The following is a 22,544-nucleotide window of genomic DNA, read 5'->3' on the forward strand; positions in this document are numbered from 1 at the left end:
AACAAATCGAACCAATATGTAGGTGAACTACACATAGGCATTAATAAATGTCTTTAAAAGAACTGTAGAGGAGGATCAGGATAGTGGATTAAGAGGACATGGAGCTCACATTTCCCCATGAACTCATCAAAATACATCTACATGTTGAACAATTCTCACTGAAAACTAACTGGAAACTGGCAGAAGGAATCCGGTACAAACAAGGCTGTAAGAAAGATACACAGGTAGTCAGGCAGAATGGGAAGAACGTGACCGGGTTGGGCCCTGTGTTCCTGGGAGGTGACTCAGAGTAACAGGAAGAATACATGGGTGGACACCTGCCCTGGGGAGTGAGTGGTGAGAGCCACAGATTGGATGCCCAAGTCTGGGGTCCTGTGCAGGAGAGACAAGACTCCTTGGCTGGTTGGAGGACCACTGGGACTAACAGGGGGGTAGTGGGAAGCCTGAACACTGCTCATGAAGAGCACATGAGTGCTGGGTTGCCCTCAAGGCAGGGTGGAAAGAGTTCTGCTCTAGTGGCTGCCAGGTTTCCCACAACCGCCTCAGTGCGTGCCTCAGCCTGAGCCGAGCCAATGCACCAGTGCTGCTCACTCCATGTCGCAGCAGGGCATTAAATCTGGGGTGGTCATGACCAGGGAGAAAACTCGATCTTGGGATGCAGAGACAACCTGGTCTTTGGGCGGAGCCTGGGTGGGATTGGGGTCATTGTTAATGCTTACTCAAGCAGAACATCACAAGCAGCCCAAATCTCTGATGGCAGCACTCGAACATAGCTCAACTCCTGATACTGAAAGTCCACATAGACAACAACAGCTCTATAGTGTGGTTCCACAACAGGGCAGGGGCAGCAGGGACGGGGGCAGTAACCAGCTGTGAGGGAAACAATTGTGGGAACCTATACAGGCAGTGTATCAGAGACAGCTTGAACCTCTGTCTGCAATCAACACAGGCCAAGAGACCCTATGGACCCAACTTACTTCAGCACTTCCCGCCACTTGGGCAAGGCTCTCAGTGTGGAAAAAGGGGGAAGCACAAAGGAAACAGAGCTGGCCCAGGCCAGACCCTCAGGGCTTCTGCTCCAGGAATTTGGGATCAGACCCCACCCCTCATAGGGTGGTCATGGCCATTGAGCAGAGGGGAAGTCCCACTTCACACCTGGTGCCAGCTCTAGCTCCTCCATCTCTAGCCCCACTCCCTACCAAGCTGATAGCTACCAGCACATCCTGAGGAAAGATGTGACTTGTTTCCACACCAAATCCAGCTCTCCCACCAAAGGCACTGGGCACACATAGGGATGCTGCCACATAAGAACACCCCTTCAAGACCACAATAGGTAACTGTTTCACCTAAACTCATAGACACAGAGAAAGTTAAGCAAAATGCAATGGCAGAAGAACTGTTCTCAATTGAAAGAGCAAGAAAAAACAGCTGAAAAAAAAATGAAACATAAATAAACGATTTACCTGAAGAAGAATTCAAACCATTGGTTATAAAAAATGTTAACTGAATTAGGGGAAAGAATCTATCTATACACTAATAACTTTAATAAGAAACTAGAAAGTATTTTAAAAGACCCAATCAGAAATGAAGAATTCAACAGCTGAAATTAAAAGCACACTAGGAGGAATGAATAGCAAACTAAGTGATACAGAAGAATGCATAATGATCTGGTAGAATAATGTAAATCACCCAATCAGAACAGCAAAAGAAAAGAGCAAATTGTAAAAAATGAAAACATCTAGGAGTTCTCTGGTATATACTACTAAAGAAAATCAACAAAACCACAAGGGAAGAAACAAAGAGAAGAAAAAATGAACAGAGAAGACCTACATGAACAAGCAGAAAATAAGTGACAAAATGGCAATAAGTACATACTATTAATAATTACTTTAAATATCAATGGACAAATGCTCCCTCAAAGGACACAGGGTGGCTGATTAAATGAAAAAACAAGACCCTTCTATATGTCGCCTAAGAAACTCACATACACAAAGAAGGTGAGGAAATGAAAAAAGATATTTTACGCAAATGGGAACAATAAGAAAGCCGGGGTAACAATACTCGCTTCAGACAAAATAGACTTTCAAACAAAGCTATCACAAAAGACAAAGAAGGGCATTATATGATGATAAAGGGATCAATACAAGACAAGGATATTACACTCAGTGTAATATTAGGGGCACCTAAATATATAAAGCAAATATTCACAGACATAGAGGGAGAAATTGATGACAATACCATAACAATAGGGAACTTTCATACCTCACTTACATCAATGAACATATGATCCAGACAGAAAATCAATCATATAACAGTGGTCTTAAATGACACACTTGAACAGTTAAACTTAAAAGATATCTACAGGACATTTCATCCAAAAACAGCAGAATACACATTCCTTTCAAGTGCACATGGAACATTCTCCAGGACAGATCACACACTGGGCCACAAAATAAGGCTGAACAAATTTAAGGAGATAGATATTAATATCAAGCATTTTCCCCCACTACAATGGTATAAAATTAGAACTCAATTACAGGAAGAAAAATGGGGAAAAGCATGAACATGTGGAGACTAAACAACATGCTACTAAAAAACCACCTGGTCAATGAAGAAATCAAAGAGGAAATCAGAAAATACGTTGAGACAAAGGAAAAAGGAAACACAACACTCCAAAATCTATGAGGTGCAGCAAAAGCAGTTCTAAGGGGGAAGTTTATAGCAATACAGGCCTTCCTCAAGAAATACGTAAAACCTCAAATAAAGTACCTAACCAACCACTTAAAGAAATTAGAAAAAGACAAAGGCCAAAGTCATCAGAAGGAAGGAAATAATAAAGATTAGAGAGGAAATAAATAAAATAAAGATCAAGAAACAACAGAAAAGAGGGAAAGAGGTAGGGGCAAGACAGGAGAAAGGGATTAAGAGATACAAAACTACTATGTATAAAATAGATAAGCAACAAGGATATATCATATAGCACATGGAATTATAGCCATTATTTCATAATAACTTTTACTGGAGTAAAATCTGTAAAAATACTGAATCACTATGCTGTACACCTGAAACTAATATAATATTGTAACTTTTTTTTTTGGCTGCACCGTGAGGCATTTGGGATTTTAGTTCCCTGACGAGGGATCAAACCCATGTCCCTTGAATTGGGAGCACAGAGTCGTAACCACTGGACTGCCAGGGAAGTCCCTAATATAATATTGTAAATCAACTATACTTCAATTTTTAAAAGTCTGTGATAAATATGCTCAAGAAAATAGAGAAAAGATAGACAAATTGGAAAAAGGATGGAGAATTTCACCAGAAATTTGAGGATATAAAAAAATTTAAATGGACATTCTAGAATTAAAAAATACATATCTAAAATTCTAACTCCTAATTTTCTATTCTACTTCTACCAAGGCATTCATTATATGTTTGTACTAATTACCTTGAAGTTAGGAGGGATATAAGTAGCATAATATTAGGAACCATTTCCAGAATAAACAAAATGCAAATGTCAATGAGAAAATGAGAAAGAGGTCTTTAAATCTTGTTAAGGGATGATAATTATAGTGTGAGCTTTTATATCCACAGCTTTCTGGCTAGTTAAAGCAGAAACAAACATATTTTACCAATCTAGATTTTAAGAAACCTTTTTTCTATATGATGGACAAAGTAAAAGCAATGGTCACTTACAGGAAGGTGTGTGAAGACAGCAAAGGTGCTACGGAGAAAGGCAATGAGGTCTACTAGGTAATCACTAGCTTTGTTGCCCAAATCTCCTGTCATCCAGTCATAGTCAGCCAGCTGTAGAAACTGGTCAATCTTCTGGTTTAAGTTGGTATAAATCTCTTCTTCAGCTGCATGTCTGGCATCCTGTGAAATACGAAATTTGAATAGTCATTCAAAATTCCAGTATAAGCAAAGCAGAAATCTCTGCTTGGAGACATCTCAAACTAAGTAACATAATTGAGAATATCAAATAATATCACAGTCTCCATTAATTTTTCTTGTTTTCAAAAGCTCAGTAGAGTCCTTTCTATTTTGTATCTGCAAGACAAATTATTATATTGATTCACCAAATAGAGAAACTGCCTTCACTGCCCTCAGCTATCTGCATCCTGTACCTTCTTACCTATGTTTAAAACTACACTCATTCTCAGGATCCTGTTCTCTTTCTTCTCTTCTGGAATTCCAAGAACCTCCCTTCCTGCAATATCAACCTCTCTTATAGTTGCTAGTCTCTTCACTTTGCTTATTTTAAGTATCCTGAAGTTTCTAATTTAATGCTGTATGTTCCCACTAGTTACTATCCTACCTTTCTAGATTCTTTATAATCAAGTTTCTTCAAAGATTGGCACACATTTCCTAAAATATGCTCTAATTAACAACAGTCCTGAAAAATGCTTAAATGACAGCAAAAAAGTTCCTAGATCAATTAAGTCTGAGAACCCCAGTTTAAAAGAGTCTTGATTTACACTGGCATATAAAAGGCTCTAAGAAGTGTTATGGGACTAAAGCTCCAAGAAAAACATTTTTAGGAGAAAACAGTCTACGCTGCAATCTAACAATCCATCAACATGGACTGGTCCAGGGTAATCCATGACCGCCAGGCTACCATATCCAATATCCATTTTTCAGTCTCATCTTACCCTGTTCTCTGTTGGCTTTCAGGACATAGTTTTACTTTTACTTTTCTGGCCTCTAATCCTCTCACTTCCGCTGGATGATTTCATCACCTCCTATGGCTTCCACTATATCTGTCCAAACCCTTTCTTCTTAAAGACCCATATTTCTGATTGTTTCCTGCATTATGGCTCACAGAAACTTTGAATATTGTAAGTCCAGGACAAGAATAATCATAATTCCCACTCTTCACCTGTTTATTTCAGGCCAAGGCAGAGATTTAAGCAACATATTAGATTCCATTCATTCCTTCATAGGCACGGTGTCCTATAAATTCTACCCCCAAAACTTTACTCGAACTCATACCCGCCTCTCCATTTTCACCTTTTTAATGGCTGCATAATTTTACAGGTATTTACATACTATAATATAGGCATTGACTATGTTTACTTATATGAACACAGTTCTAAGAGCATTTCTCTGCTTACATATTTACTTACTTGTATGATAATTTAATATTGTCCTTGAATTCCCATTTTACTAAGTTTTCTTTTAATTAATAAACATTATTTTCTAGAAATCTGGGCTTAAAGAAAAATTGAGCAGAAAGTACAGAGCATTTCCAGATACTGCCCGCCATCCCCCTCCCACTGTTTCCCCTATTTAAAAAACCTTGCATTAGTGTGGAACATTTGTTACAATAGATGAACTGATATTGATATTTTATTATTAACTAAAGTTCACAGCTTGCATCAGGGTTTACTATTTGTGTTGTACAGTTCCATGGGTACTTATAAATGGATAATGTCATGTATTCACTATTACAGAATCGTACAGAATAGTTTTCTTGTCATAAAAATCCACTCTACTCTATCCATCCCTCCCTTGCTCATCCCCCAAATCCTGGAAACAAACCATCTTTTTACTTTCTCCAGAACTTTGCCTTTCTACAATGTCTTATACTGGGAACCATGTATGTAGCTGATTGGCTTATTTTACTTAGCAATGTGCAGTTAATTTTCCTCCATGTCTTTCTATGGCTTGATATTCATTCCTTTTCATCACTGAATAATATTCCATTGTCAGGATGTATCATAGTTTGTTTATCCATTTACCTATTGAAGGACATCTTGATAGCTTCTAAGTGTAGTCAATTTTGAATAATGCTACTGTAATGATTTATGTGTAAGTTTTTGTGTAGCTTAACATTTCAATTCACTTGGATAGTTACCAAGACGCATGACTGGTGAATTGCATGGGAAGACTATTTCTGTTTAGCCTTATAAGAAACTGACAAATTGTCTTCCAAAATAACATTACCATTTTGTATTAGCACCAGCAATGAATGAGAGCTGCTATTGCTCCAGCATTTGTTGTCAGTGTTTTCAGTTTTAGTCTTTTTAAGAGTTGTACAATGGTATCACTGTTGTTTTAACTTATAACTCCCTCTCCATCCTTTGGTGTGGTATCTATTCAGATCTTTTGCCCATTCTTAAAGTGAGCCCACATTAAACCCACTTTTTAATTTTCTTATTGTTGACTTTTACCCATTCTTTGTATATTTTGGATATGTCCTTTATTAGATATGCATTTTACAAACATTTTCTCCTTCTTTTCATTCTTTTAACAGTGTCTTTTCTACAGCAGAAGTTTTTCATTTTAATGAAGTCCATCTTATCAGTATTTTCTTTGATGGACTGTGTTCTGGTTGCTGTACCTTAAGTCATAGTGAAACCCAAGGTTACCAACATTTTCCCTTATGTTATCTTCTAAGAGTTTTATAGTGCTGTGTTTCACACGTAAGTCTGTGATCCCCTTTGAGTTAATTTTTAACTCAATTAACTCAATTTTTTTTGAGTTTAACTCAAACTCAAATTTTTAACTCAATTTTAAAGTGTAACATCTGTGTCTAGGTTCATTTTTTTTTCTTTTTTGCAGATGGATGTCGAGTTGTTTCAACATTTATTGAAAACACTTTCATTTCTCCATTAAACTGAGTTTACTGCATGTCAACAATCAGTTGACTATATTTGCGAGAGTCTATTTCTGGGCTCCTATGTTGTTCCCTTGACCTAATTATCGTTTTGTTTTTTTTTTTTTTTTTTTTTTTTTTTTCCCAATACCACACTGTCTTGATAACTGTAGCTTTATAATAAGTCTTGAAGTCAGGTAGTGTCAGTTCTCCAACATTGTTCTTCTCCGTCAATATTGTGTTGACTATTCTGGGTGTTTTGCCTCTCCACATAAACTTCAGAAACAATATGTCAATATCCACAAAATGAGTTGCTGGAATTTGGACTGGGACTGAATCTTTAGATTAAGTTGAAAAGAACTGATATCTTGATAAAATATTGAATCTTCTTATCCACGAATATGGAACATATCTCCACTTATTTAGATCTTACTTCTTTGATTACTTTTTATCAGAGTTTTACAGGTTTTCTCACATCGATATTGTTTATCTTGTTAGGTTTATATCTATTTCTTTTTTCAATGTTAATGTAAATAGCATTATGTTTTTAATTACAAACTCCAGTTATTTGTTACTGGTATAATGATAAAGCAAATAACTTTTGTATACCAATTTTATATGCTGAACCTTGCTACATTCATTTATTACTTCCAGCAGTCTTTTTGTTATTGTTAATTCTTTCATATTTTCTACTTAGACAATCATGTCATCTGTAAACTAAGTCAGTTTTATCTCTGTCTTCCCAGTCTGTAAGTCTTTTATTTCATGGCTTACTGAATGTTGAATAAGAGTGGTATAAAAGGACATTCCGGCCTTTTTCATGATTTTAGCAGGAAAGTTTCTAGTTTCTCACTATCAGGTATGATGTTATTTGTAGGACTTTTGTAGATGTTCTTTACCAAGTTGAGGGCATTCCCCTTCTATTATAGTTAGCTGAGAGGTTTTTATCATGAACAGGTGTTGGATTTTGTCAAATGCATTTTCTATATCTATTAATATGATTCTATGATTGTTCTTCTTTAGCCCATTAATGTGATGAATTACAATACTTGATATTTGATGTTGAGTAAGTCTTGCAGACCCACTTGGTGGTAGTATATAATTCTGATACATTGTTGGATTCAATTTCATAATATTTTGTTGAGGATTCTGCATCTAAGTTCATGAGAAATATTAGTCTGTAGCTTTCCTCTCCTGCGATGTCTGGCTGGTATTATGGTAATGCTAGCCTCATAGAGTGAGTTACATAGTATTCTCTCTGCTTCTATTTCCTGGAAAATATTATAGAGAAGTGGTGAAATTTCATCTTTAAATATTAGGTAGAATTTCTTTCAGCTTAATTAGTGTATAACTGCCAAGTTGTCAGATATTTAAAATGAAAAACATAATGACTAAATATAGGTATACACTGCAAAAGGATTCCCGACATCAAGTTAATTAACACAGCTATCATCTCACATATTTACTTTTTTTTTTGTTTGTTTTGGTGAGAACACTGAAGTTCTACTCTCTTAGCAATTATCATTTATACAATAGTGTAATCAACTATAGTCACATTGTTATATACTAGATGCTCAGACTATTCATCTTACAATTGAAAGTTTGTACCCTTTTATCAACCTCTATTTCTTTACCCCCCAGCCCTGGCAATAATGTTTCTACTCTCTGTTTCTATGAGTTCAACTTTTTTTGTTAGATTCCACATATAAATGATACCATGAAGTATTTGTCTATCTGGTTTATTTCATTTTGCATAATGCCTTCTAGGTTCATCCATGTTTTTGCAACTGATCAGGATTTTCTTCTTTTTTTAATGGCTGAATAATATTCCACTGTGTGTATGTGGTGTGTGTGTGTGTGTGTGTGTGTGTGTGTGTAACTTAGCTATTCATCCATTAAGAGACACTTAGGTTGTTTCCATATCTTGACTACTTTGATTAATGCTGTAATGAATGTGAAAGTATACATAACTCTTCAAGATATTGATTCCTTTGAATATAGACCCAGAAGTAGAATTGCTGGATCATATGGTAGTTCTATTTTTGATTTTTTGAGGAACCTCCATACTGTTTTCCATAGTGGCTGTACCAGCTTACATTCCCACCAACAGTACACAAGGGCTCCCTTTTCTCCACATCCTTGCCAGCATTTGTTATCTCTTGTGTCTCTTTTTCTTAATAGAAGTATAGTTGATTTACAATGTTAAGTTAGTTTCTGGTGTACAGCAAAGTATAGCTATACATATATTTTATACACACACACACACACACACACATATATATTCTTTTCCATTATGGTTTATTACAAGATTGTGAATATAGTCCCCTGTGCTATACAGTAGAACTTTTTTATCTATTTTATATATAGTAGTTTGTATCTGCTAATCCCAAACTCCTAATTTATCCTTCCCCCATCCCCTTTCCCCCTTGGTAACCATAAGTTTGTTTCCTATGTCTGTGGGTCTACTTCTGTTTTGTAAATAAGTTCATTTGTATCATATTTTGGATTCCACATATAAGTGATATATGGCATTTGCCTTTCTCTGTCCGATTTACTTTATTTACTAGTATGATAATCTCTAGATCCATCCATGTCGCTGCAAATGGCATTATTTCGTTCTTTTTTATGGCTGAGTAGTATTCCATTGTATATATATACCACATCTTCTTTAACCATTGATCTGTTGATGGACATTTAGGTTGCTTCCATGACCTGGCTATTGTAAATAGTGCACTATGAACACTGGGGTGCAAGTATATTTTCAAATTAGAATTTTCTCTGGATATATACCCTATCTCTTATCTTTTTGATGATACCACTCTACATGTAAGGTAATATCTCATTGTAGTTTTGATTTGCATTTCCTTAAAGATTTGTGATGTTGAACATCTTTTCATTTACATGTTGCTCATTTGTATGTCTTCTTTGGAAAAATGTCTATTCAGTTCCTCTGCCCATTTTTTAATCAGATTGTTTTTTTGCTATTGAGTTGTATGAGTTCTTTGTGTTTTTTGGATATTAACCCCTTACCAGATATATGATTTGCAAATATTTTCTCCCATTCAATTGGTTGCTTTTTCATTCTGTTGATGGTTTCTTTGCTGTACAGAAAGTTTTTAGTTTGATGAAGTCCCACTTGTTTATTCTTGATTTTATTGCCTTTGCTTTTGGTGTCAACTCCAAAAAATCATCTCCAAGACCAATGTCAAAGAAGTTACCCTCTATGTTTTCTTCTAGGAGTGTTATGGATTCAGTCTTACATTCAAGTCTCTAATCCATTTTGATTTGATTTGTGTCTATGGTATAAGACAGAGATCCAGTTTCATTCTTTTGCATGTGCCTGTCCAGTTTCACCAAACCCACTTATTTAAGAAACTATCCTTTCCTCATTGTATATTCTTGGCCTCTTTGTCATAAATTAATCGACCATATATGTATAGGTTTATTTCTGGGATCTTCAATCTGTTCCATTTATCTATGTGTCTGTTTGTAGGTCAATACCATACTGTCTTCATTACGATAGCTTTATAACATAATTTGAAATCAGGAAGTGTGTTGTTTCCAGCTTTGTTCTTTCTCAAGATTGCTTTGGATTTTCAGAGTCTTTTGTGGTTCCACACAAATTTTAATATTTTTTTTTCAATTTCTGTAAAAAAAAGTACCATTTTGATAGGGATTGCATTGAATCTGTAGTTCACTTTGGGTAGCTTGGACATTTTAACAATATTAATTCTTCCAATTAATGAACATTGAATATCTTTCCATTTACTTGTGTCTTGTTCAACTTCTTTCAACTGGGCCTGGTGTTTTCTATTTTCGAAAGCCATTAATTATTGATTCAATTTCTTCAACAGATATAAGGTTATTTAGATTATTACTCCTTGTGTGAGTTTTGGTAAATTGTGTCTCTGAAAAAATTATGTAGGTTGTTAATTTGTGGATATAGAGTTGTTCATAATATGCCCTTATTAATATTTTAATGTCCATGGAATCAGTAGTGATGGACCCTTCTTCATTTATGATATTAGTAATTTGTGTCTTCTGTCTTTTATTATTGGTCAGCCTAACTCAAAGTTTATCAATTTTATTGATCTTTCTAAAAACCCATGTTTAGTTTCATTGGTTTTCTCCTTTGCTTTTCTGTTTTCAATTATTTCTGCTCTAATTTTTCTTTTCTTTTGATTATTTTGGATTTAATTTGCTCTTCTTTCCCTAGTTTCCTAAGGTAGAAGCTTAGATTACTGATCATGAAATTTCTTCTTTTGGAATTTATGCAGTTAATGCTATAAATTTCCCTATAAGCAGTGCTTTCACTGATGCCACAAGTTTTAGTAAGTTATACTTTATTTTAATTTAGTACTGTTTAATTTCTCTTGAAACTTTTTCTTTGACCCAAGTGTTTTTCTGAAGTGTGCTGGTTAATCTCCAAATATTTGGGGATTTTCTAGCTATCTTTCTGTTATTTATTTCCAGGGTTTAATTCCATTTGGTCTGAGAGCAATCTTTATATGATTTTTATTCTTTAAAATTTTTTAAGATGTGCTTTAATACCCCAAACATGGTCTGTCTTGGTGAATGTTCTTATGAGCTTGAGAAGAATATGTATTACGCTGTTGTTAGATGAAGTATTCTATAAATGTCAATTCGATCTAGCTGATTGATAGCACCATTCAGTTCAACAATATCCTTACTAATTTTCTGCCTCCTTGATCTGTCAATTACTGATAGAGGGGTTCACTAAGAGATTTTATCAGGAAGAGATGTGGCCTTACATAAAATACCTTTTTAGTATCTTTTTAAATACTCATGCATTTTTTCTCACCTGATCTATTACAGTAGTGAATAATTTTAAACAACTTTCTAATACTAATCATCCTTGCATTCTTAACATTACTTTATCCCTGCTTTCCATGCACTTCTGGATTTTGTTTGATATTTTATTATTTATGATTTTTACATCAATATTTGTCTTTAATTGCTCAGGGATTTTATGGTTTCTCTAGTTTTCTTTTTAAACTTAATTTCAGCTACTATATTTTTTTCCATAGTTTTAACACCTTTATTAAATCTAATAACTTTCATAAAGAGCCTGGCACACCTGAGGGAACCATGAGCTTATTAAATATTAGCTAACCTCATTTTATGACCAAATCTCTCTTTTTCTGTTGCTCTAATATTTATTTTATCAATTGCTATTATCTTTTTTAAAACATCTTTATTGGAGTATAATTGCTTTACAATAGTGTGTTAGTTTCTGCTTTACAACAAAGTGAATCAGCTGTACATATACATATATCCCCATATCTCCTCCCTCTTGCATCTCCCTCCCACCCTCCCTATACCACCCCTCTAGGTGGACACAAAGCTCTGAGTTGATCTCCCTGTGCTATGTGTCTGCTTCCCACTAGCTATCTATTTTACATTTGGTAGTGTACATATGTCCGTGCCACTCTCTCACTTCATCCCAGCTTACCCTTCCCCCTCCCCACGTCCTCAAGTCCATTCTCTACGTCTGCGTCTTTATTCCTGTCCAGCCCCTAGGGTCTTCAGAACTTTTTTTTTTTTTTAAGTTTTGAATCATTGTTATGTTGACTTCACAAAAATTAACTGAGATATTTTCCATTTTTCTCTACGGTATGGAGTAGTTTAAATTATACAGAAATTATCTGTTTCGTGAAAGCCTGAATGAATTCACTGGTAAAATCATGTGAATCTTCCCCAGTTTTAAGAAGTCTTTAACAACTTTTTCATTTTTTTCATAGTTATGTCAATTTTCTTTATCTTTTCTTTTTTTAATATTTATTTATTTAGTTGGTTGCACTGGGTCTTAGTTGCAGCATGTGGGCTCCTTAGTTGTGGCTCATGGCTCCTTAGTTGTGGCTCACCGGCTCCTTAGTTGCAGCACACAGGCTCCTTAGTTGTGGCATGCAAACCCTTAGTTGTGGCATGCACCTGGGATCTAGTTCCCTGACCAGGGATTGAACCCGGGCCCCCTGCATTGGGAGTGCCAAGTTTTATCTACTGCACCACCAGGGAGTCCTCTTTATCTTCTTGAATCACCTTTTTAATCACATATTTTCCTATAGATCATTAAATTTATTAGCACAGAGTTATACAAAGTATTCTCGGTATTTCATTTCCTCTGATTATGAATTTCAAGTAATTGTGATTTATTTATTCCTTCCTTTCTTTTTTCTTGTCTCATTCCTTTCCTGCATTCCATGCTTTTATCATTCCTTCCTTCCTTCTAATTAGGCAAAGTAAATGATTATTTTTAAAATTGCAACACATCCTTGCTTGAAGTCTCTCAAAGACTTTAGTAGGATAAAGTCCAAATTATCTATCATTATAAAACAAAGTGCTTCACAATTGATATTTACCTGCTTCTCTATGTCATTGCTACCCTTATTCTACACCAGAGAAGTATGATTTTATTTCATTATTTCATCATTTTACATGAAGTTGCCTCACCTAAAAATGTCCCTTACTCCCTCCTCATCCTTTCTCCACCTGGACACTTCCTGCTGGTCCCAAGATACTCCTGCTGGACACCTCCTACTGGGCCTTTTCCAGTAAGTCTTCCCTGAAGGTCTCAGAACTGAGATAAGTACCACTCACCTCTTCTTCTAGACCTGTCAACGTTGATTTCCCTTGGAGCTCAATCCTCACACCTTTTCTCTATCTATATTAAATTCCCAAAAGACAGCCAGCTCCATGGCATAAAATACCATCTTTACACTTATGAATTCTAAATTTTTATGTCCAGCTAAGACTTTATCCTGTCAATTTAATCTCTATGATAAATGACTAATAAATACCTCAAGCTTTATATGTGAAAAATGGAAATCTTGATTCTACTGCCACTCCCCAAAACTTATTTTCTTGCTGTTCCCCATCTTAGTTAATCCAGTTTGCTTAGTTTAAGTATCCTGGAATTATCCTTGACTCCATTCTTTCTCTTATTATCTCATACCTAATCTAGCAATAAAACTTGCCATCTCTATCTTCAAAAATATTTCATACCACTTCAAACCCTACCACTGTAGTCCAAGTGACCATTATCTCTTACCTAGACTACTGCAATGACCTTCAAATTGGATTCTCTTCTTCCACTCTTGCTGACCTATAGTATATTTTCCACAAAGCAACTAGGGTTACCCATCATAAATCAGGTTACCACCACCATTTCTAATCTTCTAATGACCTCATATTTCATTTCAAAATAAAATAGAAAGCATTTACTGGGGCCTACAAGTCCAGAAATCATATGACTCCTGACGATCTTGTCTCTTACCACCCTTACCAATGATAAATACTTCACGGCCAGACTGACCCCCTTGCATACTGATCACCTTGAATACACCAATACCTTCTACCATATTGTTACCTCTGACTGGACTGCTTATCTATCAGAAATCCAAGTGATTCAATTTCTTATTTCATTCAGGTCATTTATTTTTCTTCCTAGCTCTTACCACTACCTCACATTATATTAAATTTTTTGTTTCTGTATCATCTATCACCCTCACTAGAATATATGCTGTGTAAAGTCAGGAGACTGGTTTATTGCCTGGTATGTAGCAGATGCTTTATAAAAACTTGGAGAATCAGTGAGAGATTTAATGTATTTATTACATTATTCCAGCATTTTTTGCACAGTTCTTTATAGAACTTACAGTGTCTGTCTTCCCCGTAGATTATAGACTCTAAATCCAAGGACTAAGTATTTTCTCTTCCATATTTTATAGTAGGTACACAAGCAATATTTGTGATGGGGTAAATTAATAAATACCTTCATTCTATTTTGTAAGTGAGGGAATTCTTATAAACAAGGAAAGCTAAGGATACCAGCTTGATTAGGTCACATATGGTAGAAACAAGAAGGAACTCTGCAAGAAAATACCTTGAAGACCTTCTGATTGTTTTTGCCCCTTTTTCAGCATTAAGGTTTCCATCTGCAAGTGAAAGTTTTCTGGAAACAGTAGCTTAGGAAAATACACAATATGTAGCTGTTATAATTGCCATGTTTATACTGAGTTCTGGGTTAGTTGGTCTGAAACAGTCCTGGTAAAAATAAACTTTCAATGTGTTTTAAGCAATCAGTGTTTCCAATAAGCACTGTCAACATGACCTTTAGTGGTCTCCAGAACTTCTCCTTTACTAAGTATTTAACTAGCTGCTCAACCTCTATGGCTTCCTGTCTGCCTTTAATTTTCCCTCAGCAATTTTAATGCTGGAACAACAAAATACACAAGCCACCCTTTGGGAGGATTTCTGACCATAATTTGAAAAGCCCTTGAAATAAGAAAATTGAGATGGATTAGGGGAAGAATAGCAGTACATATTACATATTCCCCATAGGATAAACAAGTATAAATGAACATCATATTCTAACTCTCTAAATCCTATTTCCTATTGAACACTTAATTATAAGCGTCTCCCTCATTTTCTTTCCTAGAGAAATTTTGGCTTCCACATGTAGAAATCATGTAGAAATATTTTTGATAAAATTATTACCCATGCTCCATAATAATGCTAATATTAAGAGTACTTATAATTCCTTTAAACTATCTAAGGAAGGTCATCCTGAAATTCTTAAAGCTCTTGTCATATTTTCATACTAATAATTGGGGCCTCTTTATGAAATAAGTCTTTCCCTCAGTAAAATTGTATCAGTATTACTACAAGGAGACATCATTGAAAAGTTTACAAGTAAAGATACCAACATAATATCATGCATAATTAATTCTGTTGTAAGTAATTTTATAGGGAGTTTTAAACAACCCATGGTCACATCATGAATGTGTAACTCATCTAGCAACTAACCTAATCATAAACAGATAAAGAATATCTTGTTGTTACACATCTCACTTTTTCCATTTTTTCAGCTTCACTGAGGTACAATTGAAAACAAAATTATAAGACATTTAAAATACATATTGTGGTGATTTGATATACAAATATATTGTGAAAGGATTTCTTTTCTATCATCTAGTTATTTAACACATTCATCACCTGACATATTTATCTTTTTTTTTTTTAGTAAGAACATTTAAGTTCTATCCTCTTAGCAAATATTATACAATACGGTATTATCAACTATAGAAACCATGTTTTACATTAGATCCTCAGACCTTATTCCTCTTATAGCTGAAAGTCTGTACCCCTTTTACCAACTTCTCTCTTTTGCCAAACCCACTCTCCCAGTTCCTGGCAACCACTTTTCTACTCTCTGTTTCTATGAGTTTGAATTTTTTTAGGATTCAAATGGCAGGATTTCCTCATTTTACATGACTGAATAATATTCATATATACATCTATATACACACATACACACATATATATGGATACATATATGGAGAATATGTATGTAACATTTTCTTTATCCATTTATCTGTTGATGGATACTTAGGTTGTTTCCATATCTTGGCTATTACGATTAATTCTGTAGTGAACATGGAAGTATACATAATTCTTCAAGATAATGATTTCGATTCCTTTTAATACACACTCAGAAGCAGAATTGCCATATCACACAGTAGTTCTATTTTTAATTTCTTGAAGAAGCTCCATGCTGTTTTCCATAGTGGTTGTACCAGCTTACATTCCCACCAACAGTGTACAAGTTTCCCTTTCTCCACATCCTTGCCAGTATATGTTATCTCTTGTATTTTTGATGATAGCCATTCTAACATGTGTTTATCTCAGGTATTATCTCACTGCAGTTTTGACTTGCTTTTATTGAAAAGACTATCCTGTCCTCATTGTATATTCTTGGCCTCTTTGTCATAAATTAATTGACAATATATGCATGGATTTAATACTGGGTTCTCCAATCTGTTCCACTGATCTATGTATCTGTCTGTATGCCAATACCATACCGTTTTGATTACTATAGCTTTATAATATAATTTGAAATCAGGAAGTGTGATGCTTCTAGCTTTGTTCTTCTCTCTCAAGATTACATTGGCCAGGATCGTTCATATTTTTTTTCTTGGAACAGAAGAAAGAGCAGATCATACCAACAATTTTTATATGTCTTAAAATATAATAAGCAATATGAATCAAATTGGATTTCTTCTGTTAAATCCATTCTCAAGGGAAGGTACCAATAAATAGGCAAAGAGAACAAAATGATCAAAAAAAGGAGATACCATAAACATAAATCATGATTTCAACTCTACCACTTCATATCTATTAACAACTTCTAGATTTCAAAAAGGTGACATAGATTTGTTTCAGAACTAAAATAATCAAACAATAACAAACTCCCAAAGCATACATGTTGGCCATTATGTCAGAATCTACCATTTTAGTTTAAGATATTGCCCTGCTTAATATTTATTTAAAGCTCACATGGCAATATAAATGAGTTTCCTAAGGCTCTTTACTCTCCAGAAACTCATCTACCATCAAGTCTTCTTTTGCTCTATAAGAGCGTCATTTTTTCATTTAATCCAACACTGCATCAAAACTAGTCCTGTGGCCTTGTAAGATGATTATAAAATTGCTAACTACAATAGCAAGGGACAGAAATTCCACAATGAAATGTAAAGTTAAAAGAAAAAAAAACTGGACCCAGGACACAGAAAAGAAAGGATAGCTAAATTAAAATTTTTAAATTGCTGTTGATTTCAGCTGCAACCACTCTTTTCTAGACCATATTTAAAAATACTTGCCTGTCAGGTGGTCAACTGAGGAAACAGTCATTTTCATGAATGAAATATAAGGAAGATTTAGTGGACACAGCTGTAGACCATTTTTAGTTTAAACACCCCAAAATTAGCACTGAAATTTGTTTTTCTAAGGAAATCATAATCAAATCCTTTTTCTAAGGAAGACCATATATGACTTATGGGAGAAACAAAGTCATGTTAGGTAGAATGCCCCAGCACACCAGAAGCACTTCTACAGTAATGTAGGGCTTTCTCACCTTAAAAGTCGTGGTGCCATACAGTTTGGTGGTGTGGACTGTCTCTGGAAGCACATTAGTGATATTGGTGATGAATTCTTCCAAGTACTTACAGGATTTCTCCAAGTGTGTTGTATTGATAATAATCTGGACAAGCTGGAAAATAACAAGAACATGTAAGAGTAATTTGACTATTCACCCTACGATGAGTGGCTCAGTATGAATCTGATGGTACAACAAAAACAAAAGACATAATGGCAGAGGCCATCTGTATTCTATAAAAAGTTAATGTTAGAGCACAGGCTTAGGTATCACTTCCTCTGTGAAGACTTCCCTGACTTCCCAAAGCAACTTGTATTTCCCCCTAATATAGGGGGAACAATAGGAGCAAGTGTCACTATTTTAAACTTGTCTTCTTCTGTTCAAAATAAAGACTAAACTAAGATCAAAAACTGAGAGTGTTTAGCATAGTACCTGGCAATAAATAATTGCCAAATGCATGAAATAAATGAACTCCAATTAAAAGAACAAGAATGACTGAAATGTCAAGAAGTTTCAAAATTAGGCATGATGAACAAAGGAATGTTGGAACAGGTTGCAGTATATTAACAAACTACATTAGTTTGTGAAAGAAAAAAACATGAGCACTGAAGTCAGAGAAACCAGGGAGCAAATACTTATAAAATTATTGATATTGAGAAAGTTACTTAACTTCTCTAAGCCTCTTTCTTTAACTGTAAAATGTTAATAATAATTTCTAAATCACAGACTTATTATGAAAATTAAATATTCTTTAGTTAATACTATTTTCCTTTTCTTACAGAGTAGATCCTTAAACAAGGCAGTACTGGTAAGATAAAAACTCATCTATAAATTACTTTGAGAGGAGGATAAGGAAGAATACTACTGTCTGTATAGAATTAAAGTCTATAAAGCACTGCACAATTCATTTTCTTAGATCACCTCCCAGCAACCAGAAGAAGTAAGTTAAGTGGGCATAATTATTACTTCCATTCTACTATAAGAGAAAAAAGAAAAAATGAACTGATTTACTCTAGATCATGTAACATTAAAACTGGGATTCAAATCCAAGTAATCAACCTTCAAGTTATGGAGCTCTTTCAGATTTGACGGAGAAATTAAACCCTTTACAGACAAGCAAAAGTTAAGAGAATTCAGCACCACCAAACCAGCTTTACAACAAATGCTAAAGGAACTTCTCTAGGCAGGAAACAAAAGAGAAGGAAAAGACCTACAAAAACAAACCCCAAACAACTAAGAAAATGGTAATAGGAACACACATATCGATAATTACCTTAAATGTAAATGGATTAAATGCTCCAACCAAAAGACATAGACTGGCTGAATGGATACAAAAACAAAACCTATACATATGCTGTCTGCAAGAGACCCACTTCAGACCTAGGGACATATACAAACTGAAAGGGAAGGGATGGAAAAAGATATTCCATGCAAATGGAAATCAAAAGAAGCTGGAGTAGCAATTCTCATATCAAACAAAAGAGACTTTAAAATAAATACTATTACAAGAGACAAAGAAGGACACTACAAAATGATCAAGGTATCAATACAAGAAGAAGATATAACAATTGTAAATATTAATGAACCCAGCATAGGAGCACCTCAATACATAAGGCAAATGCTAACAGCCATAAAAGGGAAATCAACAGTAACACAGTAATAGCAGGGGGCATTAACACCTCACTGTCACCAATAGACACATCATCCAAAATGAAAATAAATAAGGAAACACAAGCTTTAAATAACATTAAACAAGTTGGACTTAATTGATGCTTATATGACATTCCATCCAAAAACAACAGAATATGCTTTTTTCTCAAGTGCTCATGGAACATTCACCAGGATAGATCATATCTTGGGTCACAAATCAAGCCTTGGTAAATTTAAGAAAATTGAAATCATATCAGGTATCTTTTGCGACCACAGCACTATGAGACTGGATATCAATTACAGGAAAAAATATGTAAAGAATACAAACACAGGGAGGCTAGACAATACACTATTTAATAACCAAGAGATCACTGAAGAAATAAAAGAGGAAATCAAAATATACCTAGAAACAAATGACAATGAAAATACGACGACCCAAAACCTATGGGATGCAGCAAAAGCAGTTCTAAGAGGGAAGTTTATAGCAATACAATCCTAACACAAAAAACAAGAAACATCAGAAATAAACAAGCTAACCTTACACCTAAAGCAACTACAGTAAGAAGAACAAAAAAGCTCCAAAAGTTAGAAGAAGGAAAGAAATCATAAAGGTCAGATCAGAAATGAAGTAAAAAGACATGAAGGAAACAACAGCAAAGATCAATAAAACTAAAACCTGGTTCTTTGAGAAGATAAACAAAATTGATAAACCATTAGCCAGCCTCATCAACAAAAAAAGGGAGAAGACTCAAATCAATAGAATTAGAAATGAAAAAGAAGAAGTAACAACTGACACTGCAGAAATACAAAGGATCATGAGAGATTACTGCAAGCAACTATAAGCTAATAAAATGGACAATCTGGAAGAAATGGACAAATTCTTAGAAAAGCACAACATTCTAAGACTGAACAAGGAAGAAATAGAAAATATAAACAGACCAATCATAAGCACTGAAATTGAAACTGTGATGAAAAATCTTCCAACAAACAAAAGCCCAGGACCAAATGGCTTCACAGGTGAATTCTACCAAACATTTAGAGAAGAGCTAACACCTATACTTCTCAAATTCTTCCAAAATAGAGCAGAGGGAGGAACACACCAAAACTCATTCTACAGGGCCACCATCACCCTGATACCAAAACCAGACAAAGATGTCACAAAAAAAGAAAATTGCAGGCCAATATCAATGATGAGCATACATGCAAAAATCCTCAACAAAATACTAGGAAACAGAATCCAACAACACATTAAAAGGATCCTACACCATGATCAAGTGGGGTTTATCCCAGGAATTCAAGGATTCTTCAATATACGCAAATTAATTAATGTGATAAAACATATTAACAAACTGAAGGAGAAAAACCGTATGATCATCTCAATAGATGCAGAAAAAGCTTTTGACAAAATTCAACACCCATTTATGATAAAAAACTCTCTAGAGAGTGGCATAGAGGGAACCTACCTCAACATAATAAAGACCATATATGACAAGCCCACAGCCAACATCGTTCTGAATGGTGAAAAACTGAAAGCATTTCCTCTAAGAACAGGAACAAGACAAGGTTGCTCACTCTCACCACTCTTATTCAACATAGTTTTGGAAGTTTTAGCCACAGCAATCAGAGAAGAAAAAGAAATAAAAGGAATCTAATTCAGGAAGGAAGTAAAACGTCACTGTTTGCAGATGACATGGTACTATACACAGAGAATCCTAAAGATGCAACCAGAAAACCACTAGAGCTAATGGATGAATTTGGTAGAGTAGCAGGATACGAAATTAATGCACAGAAACCTCTTGCTTTCCTATACACCAATGATGAAAAATCTGAAACAGAAATTAAGGAAACACTGCCATTAACCACTGCAACAAAAAGAATAAAATACCTAGGAATAAACCTACATAAGGAGACAAAAGACCTGCATGCAGAAAAATGTAAAACACTGATGAAAGAAATTAAAGATGATACAAACAGATGGAGAGATATACCATGTTCTTGGATTGGAAGAATCAACATTGTGAAAATGACTCTACTACCCAAAGCAATCTACAGATTCAGTGCAATCCCTATCAAACTACCAATGGCATTTTTCACAGAACTAGAACAAAAAATTTCACAATTTGTATGGAAACACAAAAGACCCCGAATAGCCAAAGCAATCTTGAGAAAGAAAAATCGTGCTGGAGAAATCAGGCTCCCTGAGTTCAGACTACACTACAAAGCTACAGTAATCAAGACAGTATGGTACTGGCACAAAAACAGAAATATAGATCAATGGAACAGGATAGAAAGTCCAGAGAGAACCCCACGCACATATGGTCATCTTATATTTGATAAAGGAGGCAAGAAGATATAATAGAGAAAATACAGCCTCTTCAGGAAGTGGTGCTGGGAAAACCTGACAGCTACGTATAAAAAAATGAAATTAGAACACTTCCTAACACCATACACAAAAATAAACTCAAAATGGATTAAAGACCTAAATGTAAGGCCAGACACTATAAAACTCTTAGAGGAAAACACAGGAAGAACACTCTTTGACATAAATCACAGCAAGATCTTTTTAGGTCTACCTCCTAGAGAAATGGATATAAAAACAAAAATAAACAAATAGGACCTAATAAAACTTAAAACCTTTTGCACAGCAACAGAAACCATAAACAAGACGAAAAGACAACCCTCAGAATGGGAGAAAATATTTGCAAACAAAGCAACTGACAAAGGATTAATCTCCAAAATTTACAAGCAGCTCATGCAGCTCAATATCAAAAAAACAAATAACCCAATCCAAAAACGGGCAGAAGACCTAAATAGACATTTCTCTGAAGAAGATATACAGATGGCCAACAAACAGATGAAAGAATACCCAACATCACTAATCATTAGACAAATGCAAATCAAAACTACAATGAGGTATCACCTCACGCCAGTCAGAATAGCCATCATCAAAAAGTCTACAAACAATAAATGCTGGAGAGGGTATGGAGAAAAGGGAACCCTCTTGCACTGTTGGTGGGAATGTAAATTGATACAGCCACTATGGAGAACAGTATGGAGGTTCCTTAAACAACTAAAAGTAGAACTACCATATGACCAAGCAATCCCACTCCTGGGCATATCCCTGAGAAAACCATAATTCAAAAAGAGTCATGTACCACAATATTCATTGCAGCATTATTTACAATAGCCAGGACATGGAAGCAATTTAAGTGTCCGTCGACAGATGAATGGATAAAGAAGATGTGGAGATATGTACAATGGACTATTACTCAGCCATAAAAAGAAACGATATTGAGTTATTTGTAGTGAGGTGGATGGACCTAGAGTCTGTCATTCAGAGTCAGT

At 34.9% G+C, this 22,544-nt stretch overlaps 1 protein-coding gene across 2 annotated transcripts in view; it reads right to left on the reverse strand.

Annotated features, from left to right (window-relative positions):
• The window catches only part of EXOC6B (exocyst complex component 6B), a 711,196-nt gene that overhangs the window by 274,077 nt on the left and 414,575 nt on the right, over positions 1–22,544 (reverse strand). For both annotated transcript variants that reach the window (XM_082672238.1, XM_082672239.1), the window contains 2 exons: positions 17,529–17,663; positions 3,694–3,873 (listed from right to left, as the gene is read on the reverse strand). In XM_082672238.1, coding sequence (XP_082528364.1) covers positions 3,694–3,873; positions 17,529–17,663 — 315 coding nt within the window. The remainder of the gene's footprint in view (positions 1–3,693; positions 3,874–17,528; positions 17,664–22,544) is intronic.

This window comes from Grampus griseus (assembly GCF_964374135.1).
Source record: "Grampus griseus genome assembly, chromosome: 15".
Taxonomy (NCBI): Eukaryota; Metazoa; Chordata; class Mammalia; order Artiodactyla; family Delphinidae; genus Grampus; species Grampus griseus.